At 33.8% G+C, this 12,982-nt stretch overlaps 2 protein-coding genes and 1 non-coding gene across 4 annotated transcripts; 2 read left to right on the top strand and 1 right to left on the bottom strand.

Moving 5' to 3' along the window:
• Window positions 1-4,112: 4,112 nt before the first annotated feature.
• On the bottom strand, window positions 4,113-5,253 carry LOC115700641 (HVA22-like protein f). Its single transcript, XM_030628252.2, has 5 exons — window positions 5,100-5,253; window positions 4,967-4,993; window positions 4,749-4,871; window positions 4,393-4,639; window positions 4,113-4,280 (listed from the first exon to the last, which is right to left on the bottom strand). Exons 1-5 carry the CDS (start codon window positions 5,144-5,146, stop codon window positions 4,254-4,256), a joined length of 471 nt encoding a protein of 156 aa, XP_030484112.1. The 5' UTR covers window positions 5,147-5,253; the 3' UTR covers window positions 4,113-4,253.
• Window positions 5,254-7,451: 2,198 nt separating this feature from the next.
• Window positions 7,452-7,524, top strand: TRNAF-GAA (transfer RNA phenylalanine (anticodon GAA)). Its single transcript has one exon. It is a non-coding gene; the product is annotated as a tRNA-Phe (tRNA).
• Window positions 7,525-9,785: 2,261 nt separating this feature from the next.
• Window positions 9,786-12,680, top strand: LOC133030344 (uncharacterized). Of its 2 annotated transcripts, none has more exons than XM_061103022.1 (4): window positions 9,786-10,329; window positions 10,479-10,650; window positions 11,078-11,216; window positions 11,489-12,128. In XM_061103022.1, the coding sequence occupies exons 2-4, from the start codon at window positions 10,611-10,613 to the stop codon at window positions 11,604-11,606; spliced, it is 297 nt and encodes a 98-aa protein (XP_060959005.1). In that variant the 5' UTR covers window positions 9,786-10,329; window positions 10,479-10,610; the 3' UTR covers window positions 11,607-12,128. The 2 variants fall into 2 exon arrangements, 1 of the variants encoding a protein (XP_060959005.1); XR_009684193.1 differs by lacking the exon at window positions 11,489-12,128 and adding an exon at window positions 12,135-12,680 and having other exon boundaries at window positions 9,794-10,329.
• The last annotated feature ends 302 nt before the right edge of the window (window positions 12,681-12,982 follow it).

The following is a 12,982-nucleotide window of genomic DNA, read 5'->3' as shown; positions in this document are numbered from 1 at the left end:
AACAAGTTTGATCAGTGTATTTATATGAAGATCAGTGGGAGTCGTTATATTTTTCTTGTTCTTTATGTAGATGACATTTTACTTGCCGGCGGTGATTTGTCACTACTAAATGAGACCAAAAATTTTCTCGTCTTCCAATTTTGATATGAAAGATCTTGGAGAGTCATCCTATGTTTTGGGGATTGAGATCCATCGTGACAGAATCGAAAAGTTCTTGGCTTATCTCAAGAAGCTTACATTAATCGTGTGCTCAAAAGGTTCAACATGGATTTGTGTAAAGGCCGGTTCGTTCCTATTCCGAAAGGGGACAAGTTCACTAAGCGGCAATGTCCTAAGAACGACTTGGAAAGAGGAGCAATGAAGAACATCCCTTATGCAAGTGTAGTAGGGAGTTTGATGTATGCTCAGGTTTGCACTCGACCTGACATAGCTTTCGTAGTAAATGTTCTTGGGAGATATTTATCTGATCCTGGCCTTGATCATTGGGTTGCAGCCAAGAAAGTTTTGAGATATTTGCAAAGAACGAAGAGTTTTATGCTTGTGTATAAGCATGTTGACAATCTTCGAGTTGTTGGTTATTCGTATTCGCATTTTGGTGGTTGTGTAGATGATTTAAAGTCAACTTCGGCTATATTTTCACCTTGGCGATTCTTTGCCATTTCTTGGAAGAGTGTCAAACGAGACTTTGATCACATCATCTACTATGTATGCTGAGTTTGTTGCATGTTATGGGGCATCTTTGCAAGCTTTGTGGCTGAAGAATTTTATTTCGGAGATACGAGTGGTTGATTCTATTTCCACACCTATGCTAATCTATTGTGATAATAATGCTGCTGTTTTCTTTTCAAAGAATAACAAGATTAGTAGTGCTTCTAAACATATGGAAATAAAGTATCTCACTGTTAGAGACTTGGTCAAGAAAGGAGACATTGTTATTGAAAATTGCAAGACCGAGTCGATGTTAGCTGATCCTCTAACCAAAGGGTTAAGTGCCGTGCTGTTTAATAAACATGTTGTTAATATGGGCATTTTAGAATCTTTTGATCTTTTGGGTTAGTGGGAGTTTTATTTTTTGTTTGTTTTTAGAAATTATTATTTATAATTTTCTGAATAAAGTTATGAACTACATTTTATGTTTCAATATATTTTTATTATTGAATGGATATGTTTTCAATTATGTTTTGTTATATTCTCGAGAATGATTGAATTGAAAGCATGTGGTTCATATTGTTGTGATCATTGTCTTTTAAATTTATTTGCTTATTGACAATGATATGTTGTTGGCTTAATTCTTTAAGCAAGTTTAGTGACACTTACTTATTTTAAGTGGTGTATGTTTAATTTCACTGGCTTATTTATTAAGCATCACGGTATCGGTGAAATTGAGGACTGATAAGGATATTATGTTATTTTAAATTGATCACATGTTGAACATAATTCCTTACCACACTACTAGACTTATTGACCATGTCGATTTAATACTTTGGTATTTGTGATTATGAATGTCTTTTGTTGAGCTAAAAACAATATGACTGTCATAGTTCATTATCAAAGGTTAAATTGGACCGGTATGTTGAGATGCTATCAGAGAACTATCAGTTTTTAAAGTGGCCACAAATATTTTCTTGTTGTTCAACCCATGAGTCGTTTTCAAATAAAATTATTTTGATATATAATATATATGTATTAAAATCAATGTAGCCCAAGTGGGAGAATGTTAGACTTTTTATTTGGGCTTACATTAAATTTTATTGGTTTTATTAAAACTTGGGTTGATTGGATAGTTCTTTGCTGTATTAGCCCATGTTGTTGGTGATCAATTGTTAATGTGCTTAGCATCTGTGAGTAAAGTCTAGGTGAAGCAGAAGTGTGGGCTTTTCTAGTTGACTGAAGCCTTTGATGAGCAGGCCCAGCCCAACTAGGGTTTTGTAGCTAAGTCCCCTCCCTAACTCTATAAATACATATTGTCTCATCACAATTGTATACCTTTTGATAATCAGAGAAAATAAACTGCTTCTGATTTAGAGATCTAGGGAGGAAGACTTAGTTGATAGTATTACACTATCAAATTGGAGTAACTGCTGTGGATCAATCAGAGATAATTGCTATGGATCAATCAGGTACACATACTCAATTATCATATACTACTATTGTGTTCTATGTTATATACAAATAGATCTTGGGTTAATTGTTAATTTATCTAACAGAGTAACCTTCTTATAACCCAACGGAAGACACAAGAAAAGCCCATGAGCCAAGGCCACAGCCTCCATAACATGAGGCTTGAAAACACCAGTGCAATAAGAGACGCACCAGAGAAAAGAAAGACCATTCATTACAAGAATAAGGGTATCACCAGTATAAAGTCATCACTAAAAGTATGAGTATCATCGATATTATTTGACTGTCGTCGATGATAAAAATGTATTTTTTTTTTATATATAAAATAATTCATTAATAGTGACATAAACTATTAATGACGACTTATTTATTAATGACCACAAATCATCATTGATAAATATATTAAATATATGTTTTTTTTTTTTTATGAAAAACAATAGTTGGAATGGGTGGGCTTTTTCCCCCTAAAATTACCACTGAGGACAATATCATTAAACATGGATTGATACGTCGTCATTAGTATGTCCCTATTAATATTCTTCAAAACAATAAAAATAAACGCCAAACCCCATCACTCCTGCAAAAATGGGTATTCAGGACAATTTTAAAAATGTTTTTTTTTTTTTAGAACCGTCACTAAAAAAGTTAAGCAAGTATTTAGAACCGTCGTGAAAAATAAAGTATTCCTCACAGTTTTAAACTGATGTGAGGTATGTAGGTGACGGTTTTCAAACGTGCCTTAAAAAAAATCTCATGCATTTGTAAAGGGAATTGCCAACGGTTTAAACCCGTCGACTATACTATAAGCAATGATAAAACCGTTGCCAGTATAACTGATGGTTTTAGACCGTTAGTAATTTCCATGCTTCAATATATTTCACGCGTTTCAAATCTGAAATTTCATTTCCTGCATCTTAAATTTCAAATTTTTATTTTATCCATCTTAAATTTCATTTTCCTCCTCTTAAGATATAACCCCCCCCCCCCCCTTCCCCCCCCCCCAAAAAAATTATCTCTCATTTTTTAAAATCATTTGTAAATTTTATTTCATTTCATGGCTCTCTCTCTTCTACGACCACAAGCCACGTTGCCCCTTTCCTCTACTCTCTCTCGCTCTGTCCCTCTCCTCCGCTAATCTCGTGGCAGCACAAAAGTAAGCACAATGTTCTTTTATATGTTGTTTAAATTTCTATTAGCCATGATTTAGTTTATTGTTGTTTGAAATAAATACGAAGCTTGCAATCCAAAGAAAGTTTCAAGGATTTTCAAGTGAAAAGTAATTCAAAACTTGTAAAAGAAAATTTTGAGGAGGATGAAGACGAGCACAATAACGGTGGAGGAGGATAGCTTGTAAAGGTTTTGGAGCAACTGCGATATATGCAAAAAGTGGTTTCAAGGAGGATGAAGACGAAAGGATATTTTAAAGATATTTTGGAGCAACTTGTAAAGATATTTTGTATAATTTTTTTGTCTTTTTCTTGAATTCCCCCAAGTTAAGAGGGATTAAAAATAATGTGTTTAAAGGGAGACCTTCTCCTTCCATCTTGGCTCTCCTTGCCAAACAAAAGAATTCTCCAATCCCTCTATCCCTCTCCCTCCACCCCTCTTCCTCCCTCCTTCTCTCCCCTCTACCAAACGTAGTGTAACTTGGAGGAATTCAAGAAAATGACAAAAAATTATACAAATTATCTTTTCTACCTTTTAAAAAATAATATATAATTGTATTAAAAATGATAAAATAATAATTTTAATATTTATTTTACTCTTCATCCTTCCACATATACTCCTAACACCAAACAACACAAAGAAGAACAAATATCCTCTCCATCCGATCTACACTCTCCATCCATCCTACTATCTTTTCTTCCTACGAAACATACCATTTGTGATCAATTTATTCAATTTTAATTGTTGATCGAATATTTCTGTAAAAGGTCTGTTTTCTCTTGTCTAGGTACTTACAATATTTTTATAATAAATAAATAAAAAAAAATGCTAATATAAACCGTACATATAATCAACAACATATATACACATACACACATTCTCTTTAAATGTATAATATTAGTGGACACATATTACAATAATAATGAATTAGGGAATGATAATTAATAATAATTTGGTTTGTTTATTCAGTGCTTCTTTGCTTCTTTCTCAGCCTGCAAAAAAAAAAAAAAGCAATAATAAATTATAAACACAAATAATTAATTATTACATTATCTAAAATAAATATAGAATATTAAATATAAATAAATAAATAAATAAATGTACCGCTTTGATGACTCTTTCAAAGGCATCGGGTCCATATCGATCGATATATTGCTCAACAGAATTTCTTGCATCAAGGCTCATCATCTCCAAAACTTTCCTTTGACTTTCTGGATAATTTGAGTTGACCATCATATAATTTCCAATCTTAACATATTTTCTCACTATATTTCCATATATATATGCTGCTCCATTGAAAAACACCAACCACATACAAAACAACAGCTTCATATACCCCCAAAACGGAACCCTATTATATTTATATATACATACAAATACATTATTATCAATATATATATAAACAAATAAATAATATGATGATGAAGACTATATATATATATATATATATTATTAGGTACCATTGAAGGACTTTCCAACAAGAAAGCTCAAAAAGTGCCATGAAAGAATACAAAACCCAGTATGTTAACCATTGTTGATCGTCTAATGATGAAGGACTCTCTATAGCTCGCATCGATGCATATCTGTACATGTTCATATATATCACATATGTATATATATATATACATAATTAATAATCAAGTATGTATATATATTTATTTTTCATTGTTTTACTTACAATGGATAAAGAAGCATTGTTCCTGGTCTGCACCACAAGTTCAAAACAAGAGGAAAATGTATTTAATTAATAATTAAACACATATAATAAATTAGTAATTATTATATATATGTACACAAATAAATAAATATACCCGATAATTGTATCCAAATGTTTAGCTATTGCACCAAGAACACCCATGGCTAAATATTAATGATCAAGTAATTTAGATAGAAAATAGTTGTAGTTTCTTATATTAAACTTAATTATTATAGAACAATAATGGATTGCGTGATATGATGATCGATGATGCATGATTATATATATATATATGTAAGATTGGAGAAGTGTTGGAAGGGGTTTAATTTGGTGGCATATCATATGGATGGGGTTATTAAGCGACAAGTAAAGAATTTTGGTTGTTGATGAGATCAAAATTCTTCTTTTCTCTTGGTAAGATATATGAACTACAGCATCAATCAATGAATGAATGAATATGCGTTTTTTTTAAAGGAAAAAAAATAAAAAGTAAGAATAAGGGAAAAGGAAAGGAATAATAATAAGGTAAGTATAATTAGTACGTATACATCTGCCCATGTCTGCCTTTTACAACCTTCCTGGGTCCCACCATATATATTAATTAATTAATTAATGTCAAAATATATTAACATTCCTTTCTTTTACTTTACTTTTTTTCCTTCTATTCTGCTATTTTTTAGATATTAAATTAAGATTAATGATTAAGTTGATTTTATTATAGATACTTAATTATTTTTATTTTTATGCTTCTCAATTAGAAAAAGATAGAGAAAAGAAAGCTTTTGTAATGAAATTTTATGCTTCTCAATTAAAGAGCTATTTGGTAATTATAGAGTTAGCTTTACAATAATTGATTATCAAGAATTAAACAACTTAGAAAAAGAAACTAACACTATATACTTGTAACATCTCCGTTTTAAGCCTCCATCGGGTCCTTACACTCACGAAATGAATGACTCTTATATACGAGTACGCCACTCTGGCTGCTTCCTGGATTGATGACTGACCCCACAGACCAACACGAGTGTTTCCAGCGTGCTTTGTCCTCACTCGCACGCTTCCTGGGAAAACTTCCCAGGAGGTCACCCATCCTGAAATTGCTCCAGGCCAAGCACGCTTATTAACTGTGGAGTTCTTTCGAGATGGGCTACCGAAAAACAAGATCCACCTTGTTAATATAGGTAGTACCAATCAATCCATTTAAGCTCTCTTCAACTGTGTAGTCCCATACCTACACAGTCTCTGAATCATCCCACTTGACCTTCCCCAGGCGATGTGGGATTGCACAGCTTACCCGGTATTTTCCCTTACGGATCACGGGACTACTAACTGTTTTAATATGAATGATCATTATTTTGTTTTAAGAAAAATACACTCAACTACTTATTTTGTTTTAATATGAATGATCATTCACCAATTTGTATATTTATTGTAAATCCCACTGTGTATTTTCAAACAGCTTTGAATCTTTTTAAGCATCAAAATTAGCACTTTGTAAAATAAGGCAAAATATTGGGGCGTTACAATACTAATAACAGAACTTATATCTATTGACTAACAATGATAGGTTCTTATATGTATTTTTTTAAAAAAAAAAAAAATAATAAAATATGTTCTTTTGTATATTAAATTAAGGCTATGTTTGGAAGTTAAATTTTAGCAGAAAAAAAAAATGTAGGAAAAAAAAGTGTGAAAAATAAAATAAATAAATAAATTTTTTAAGTTTGATATAAATTTTTTGTTGAATTGAGTGTTTTTCTACATAATGTTTCTTTTCATCAGTACAAAAAATCTTACTTTTAGTTACAACAAAATTTGTGGCTAAAAGTAAAATAATTATAACCAATTACAAATCATTATTCTTATGTTGTGACTAAAAAATCCGTAATTAAAAGTATTAGTTACAAAATAATTAATCATAAATTGTTGCTACTAAATATGTTTTTAATCGTAATATTTGTTGTAACTAAAACTAAATTAGTAATAACTTGTGTCTAAATGTTATGTTTTAGTCACAAATAATTTTTTATTGTGACTAAAAATTAAGTGACAATAATATTTATATTGTGATTAAAAAATTATTAATAAAGTAGTTAATTTTGTTTTTGGTGCATATATCAAATAATGAGAATTTAATGCAGGCATCCATGTGATTTTTTTGCTCATGCATGCATGCATGCATATACATAAATGATATATAGATACATACATATAAATATAATGCTATATAGGTGTAATGAGAAAGAGAAACATAAGTGAGTGGGTGGAGATGTACAAAGCTGACATAAGGCAGTTTTTATTGTGTGTGAGAGAGAGAAATTGGAGATGACGAATTCACAATAGTACAACAAACAGGTACGTTAGCTACTTAATAATCAATGACCTCTTACCTAATTAATGAAACTCAAAAATAAATCATGTAAAAAGTTAACTATATATATAATACTTAGTTGTATGAGTTCAACTAGCGGGGATAGCTCAGTTGGGAGAGCGTCAGACTGAAGATCTGAAGGTCGCGTGTTCGATCCACGCTCACCGCATATTTTACTTTAATCAAATAAATGTTTTTTTTTTTTTTATTTATTTATACAACAGTGCCAACCAACCGATTGAATTTTTATTCAATTTATCACTTTTTTTTGAATGATGCTTAATCAATGAGAGTTGAAATATAATTCTCATTGTTAAAAGAAAAAGAGAATTAAAATATGATGGGAAATTTGATATTATATTGTAACGTCCCCGCTTCAAGCTTCCATTGGGATCTTACACCCACGGAATGAATGGCTCTTATACACGAGTACGTCACTTTGGCTGCTTCATGGACTGATGACTGACCCTACAGACCAACACGAGTGTTTCCAGCGTGCTTTGTCCTCACTCACACGCTTCCTGGGCAAACTTCCCAAGAGGTCACCCATCCTTGAAATTGCTCCAGGCCAAGCACGCTTAACTGTGGAGTTCTTTCGAGATAGGCTACCGAAAAACAAGATGCACCTTGTTGATATAGGTAGTACTAATCAATCCATTTAAGCTCTCTTTAACTGTGTAGTCCCATACCTACACAGTCTCAGAATTATCCCACTTGACCTTCCCCAGGCGGTGTGGGATTGCACAGCTTACCCGGTGTTTCCCCTTACGGATCACGGGACTACTGACTGTCACAATCACCCCCCCTTACGGGGTCCGACGTCCTCGTCGACCACACTTCCGGCTGGGTCAAGGCTCTGATACCATTTGTAACGTCCCCGCTTCAAGCCTCCATTGGGATCTTACACCCACGGAATGAATGGCTCTTATACACGAGTACGTCACTTCGTCGTCTACGGACTGATGACTGACCCTACAGACCAACACGAGTGTTTCCAGCGTGCTTTGTCCTCACTCACACGCTTCCTGGGCAAACTTCCCAAGAGGTCACCCATCCTTGAAATTGCTCCAGGCCAAGCACGCTTAACTGTGGAGTTCTTTCGAGATAGGCTACCGAAAAACAAGATGCACCTTGTTGATATAGGTAGTACCAATCAATCCATTTAAGCTCTCTTTAACTGTGTAGTCCCATACCTACACAGTCTCAGAATTATCCCACTTGACCTTCCCCAGGCGGTGTGGGATTGCACAGCTTACCCGGTGTTTCCCCTTACGGATCACGGGACTACTGACTGTCACATATATGCTTAAAATTAATTTATTTACTAAAAATATTCTAGCATATTTTGCATGAATCATGCAAAATATACTCATACTATTTTTCTCATCCAATTTTACCCTTAAACAAACAAAAACCAAACATCCATCTCTCTCTCTCTTTCTCTGCTCTCTCTCTGGCGTTAACCCTGACCTAGAACCCCTACACACAGACCCAGAACCTCGGTCGCAAGACCTCGCCGTTATCTTCTCTCACGGTCTCTCTCGTTTTTTGCGAGATTTTACGATATTTAGCGATGTATTTGTAATGATAGAACAAATCTAATGTCAGGGATGAAGTTTAGTAATGATTTGCGATATTTAGCGATGTTTCTCGATGTTTAACGATGATATTCGCGATGTGTTTTGCGATATTGTGAATTGGAGACATTCAGAGATATTTTTACGATTTCGCAATAATTCGCGACATCTAGCGATGTTTCGTGACATCGTCAAAATTCAGAAAAAAAAAATACAGAAAATGTTGTGAATTGGAGACATTTAGTGATGTTTCATGATTTCGCAATGTTTCGCGACATCGTTAAAAACCAGAAAAAAAAATGCTAAAAACAAGCGAGTGGGTTTCGCTGGAAGTGGTGCAATGGTCGTGGGTTGTCTTGGGTGCTTCTCGTGGGTCGTCGTGGGTCGTCGCGAGTCATCATGAGTCTTCTCGGTCATTGATCGTCTTGGTCGTCGGTTGTCTTGGTCGGTCGGAGCTCGTGAACAGTCGGGGCTTGAGTGCTTCTCGTGGTCCGGTGGGGTTTCGTTGGTGGTCCGGTGGGGTTTTGTTGGGAGTGGGTTTGTAGAGTTAGAGATCGAAAGAGAGAGAAACGAGAGAGTTAGAGGGAGAGTGGGGGTTTGAAATGGGGAAGGTATTCACTACTACAAATTACACTATTTACGTCGGTCAACGCCACTATTCATAGCGTTGACCGACGTGAATAGTACTCAATAATTTGACCCGTCTATTTATAACCGACACTAATAATATATGATTTGCGTCTATTTATAAACGTTACTAAAAAGCAAACCGACGTAATAAAGAAAAAAAAAATTAAAAAATTACTTTACAGTTTGCTGGTAACACTCGCCTAATGTATATGCGAGGTTTAAAAAATGACGCTAAATACAATATAAGAGAGAGAGAGAGAGAGAGAGAGAGAGAGAGAGAGAGAGAGAGAAACCAACACAACGCAACTCGCCCCTGATATCGTGCTTGCCCTAACCTCTCTTTCTCCTTCACTCCTCTTCTTCCATCAAAGAAAGCCCTCTTTTCTCTTCTCCAACCCTAAGCCCTTTGTCTTTCTTCTTCACCACTCTTCTACTATTTCATATTCTTCTTCCTTCCGACTCCGTTGTTTCTCCTCCACTTCCCATTCCCAATCTATATTGGAATAAGAACCGGAGGATGGTGTTTGCATGAAGATCCAGAAACTTCCCAACAACTCACGCAGAATACTCTCCTCCGTCGCCATTAACGTTTCTCTCCTAGCTGCGTGCAAAACAATACTCTAAAATGGCTGAAGCGGTGAGGCTCAACCTCTGAATGTAGAAGGAGCTCAAGCTTCTCCTCTCTGACCCTCCTCTCGGCACCTCCTTCACATGCCTTTCCCCCGACTCTGACTTCTCTACCTTCATTTTGTCTGTCATCGATGCCGGTATGTATCCCTCTTCTCTTTTCATATATCCTGTTTGGTTCCCAAGAAATTATTCATTATATATACTTTACAAATTACAATTATAGTTTCCTTTATCTTGGTTTTGATTTCCATTGACAAAAGTTTTAAAACCTTTGGTTTTGTTTCAGAAATGATAGGTCCTGAAGGAACTGTGTATGAGAAGGGGATCTTTAATATTACGATCCAGGTACCTGAAAGGTACCCATTCCAGCCTCCAACTGTGACTTTCGCCACCCAGATTTACCATCCCAATATCGACAATGGAGGCCGTATTTGCCTTGACATTCTTAATCTCCCAAGGTCAGTTTGTTGAAAAAGCTTGCATAGAAAGCTTTTTAATTTGGTCACGAATTTGATTTAGGTCAGTGACCTTGCTGTTTTGATACTATAGAAATAATGGATTTTGATTAAATTAATGAGAAATCAGAATTCGAGCACTTGATTGCTGCTTTATGCCGTATGCTAATATTGCATCTTCTATTCAATCTTATTGTCTATTATGCGCCTCTTAATCTTTCTTCTCTAAAGATACAGCTGATTACTTAACTATAATCTATTTTTTTATTCTGTTCTCATTACCTGGTTTTAACATGCATTGTGTTTTATCACTTCAACAACAAAATTTCTCTAAAAGTGTTTTGTAGTATTGTGAAATTATGTGATTTATCGTTCTCAGCTTTGAGTTTATGATTATAAACAATAAGGCTTAAAGCTCTAATATGAGCAGGGGACATGGCAACATCGCTGTGTGGAATGGAAGCCGGAATCGGAAGTGAGTCTTTATCTACTTCACTTGCAAGGGCAGTAGCTCCCACTGGACATGTCTATACTTTTGATTTCCATGAACAAAGGGCAGCCTCGGCTAGGTAATCAATGTTATTATGTGCTTGCCAGATTTTTTAGTGTAAAATTTTGTTCAATGAACTTCTTAAAAATTAAGATATATACTGTGAACTTGTGATATGACTAAATGCCTACTTGCATTTGGTTTTAAGATTTGACAAAGCTGTCAAATAATTGAATTATGTTGGTAATGAATGATATGCTTGATAGATTTTGTTCCTTGAACTTTGTGAAATATGTGTGGTTCAGATTTTGAGTTGTGTCTACTTAGTTTAAGTTGTGAAAATATGCACAGGGAAGATTTTGAGAAGACAGGATTAAGCAGCTTGGTTGCTGTTGTTGGAGTAAGAGACATTCTTTATTGTTTTTTTTTTCTTTGTTACATTTATGAAATTTGCAATTGGATTTTCTAAGTACTGCGTTTTAAGGATTGGTTATTTGGTTAGGTTAAAGTAATAGCTTTGATAAGTTTATCCTTAGGAGTGAGATGATTCTTTTGGGTGAATGAAACTTGTTTTAAGGATTTAGGGAATTCGAACACTTTATTTGTGTTTTTTATTGGATGTAAAGATGAACCCCAATATTCTAGTGTTTGATACATAGCTCAATTTTAAGAATGTAGTCTATTTGAGATTAAGATTGACAATATTATTGTGTTAAAAGCCAGCAGCAAGCTTGGAGAGTGAGCAATAAATTACTTTGTAATCTCATCATATATAGTTTTTTTTTCTTTAATTTTTTTTTATTGGTATTATTTTTGTACCAATTAGTAGTAACTGGTTATTGTTCAATGAATTAATGGTTGATTCTCTGCAATCATAATTTGATAATGCATGTGGGGAAAATTACATGAAAAATTGCAATGTCTTTATCTCTACAGTGATAATTTTGTTAAGTTTGCATGATATTTTAGATACTAATTCCTCAAATATTTGGGACAGGTGCCACTAGGGAATTTTGAACTTGATTGGCTCTTACATACCTCAGATGTCATCTTTTCAAGAGCACTCCGTGATCAGCAACAGGTTTTTCTTTTCATCAGATGACATCTGGTCATGTTATTTATAAAGATTTTAGGAATTTGGATCACTTTCTTATGCTAGAGGGATGTGAAGATTGCTGAGAATGTGTAACAGTTTTGAGAAAATTTGATGTTCCCTGTTTTCAAATTGATATTCAATTTAAACATGTTATTTAGTGTAATGAAAAATGTGGGTAAAAGAAATTATATATTGGTGGTGTTCTTGTTTTGTATAAAATAACTAGCCTTATTTGCTGTAGGATGACCCTCATTGGAAATGGACTTGATGATTGTTTGTCTACTAGTTGATTTTAATTTTTCTCGTGGCGCTTTTCTCTCCTGCTTAGTTGTTATATCTTTGATGTATTTCAATAATTGGTGATAGATTAACTAAAAGTTCATTTCTTGGTTGTATTATGTGATTAGTTAATAGAATTGATTACTAAATTTATATTAGTTTTAAAAATGTTATTTTTTTTTTGTATTATGCATTTACTATTATGTAGAATTATTTTAAAATTTGATAATGCATGTGGGAAAAATTGCATGAAAATTTGTTATTTTTTCTTACCTATATTTGTGCTTTAATTTATAAGCGACGCAATAGGTAAAAAAAAAAAGTATTTTCGTAATAGATATGGCATTTTTAAACCGACGTAATAAGTTTTTTGTGACAGTTTTAAAATGCCATGAAACATTTAGCGTCATTTTTTAACCGACGCATAAAATAAAATAGAAAAGCAAGTATTTAGCGTCGGTTTATAAATG

The sequence above is a fragment of the Cannabis sativa genome, chromosome 8 (assembly GCF_029168945.1).
Source record: "Cannabis sativa cultivar Pink pepper isolate KNU-18-1 chromosome 8, ASM2916894v1, whole genome shotgun sequence".
Taxonomy (NCBI): Eukaryota; Viridiplantae; Streptophyta; class Magnoliopsida; order Rosales; family Cannabaceae; genus Cannabis; species Cannabis sativa.
This window is presented reverse-complemented; position numbering and strand designations above follow the sequence as displayed.

Coding starts and splice junctions, on each gene's coding strand:
- LOC133030344 (XM_061103022.1), top strand. CDS start 10,611: ATGGAGGCCGTATTTGCCTTGACATTCTTAATCTCCCAAG. Junction 10,651..11,077: donor GACATTCTTAATCTCCCAAG/GTCAGTTTGTTG, acceptor TAATATGAGCAG/GGGACATGGCAACATCGCTG. Junction 11,217..11,488: donor CAAAGGGCAGCCTCGGCTAG/GTAATCAATGTT, acceptor AAATATGCACAG/GGAAGATTTTGAGAAGACAG.
- LOC115700641 (XM_030628252.2), bottom strand. CDS start 5,146: ATGGGTGTTCTTGGTGCAATAGCTAAACATTTGGATACAATTATCGG. Junction 4,640..4,748: donor TGTTGGAAAGTCCTTCAATG/GTACCTAATAAT, acceptor TAAATATAATAG/GGTTCCGTTTTGGGGGTATA. Junction 4,281..4,392: donor TTGAAAGAGTCATCAAAGCG/GTACATTTATTT, acceptor TTTTTTTTGCAG/GCTGAGAAAGAAGCAAAGAA.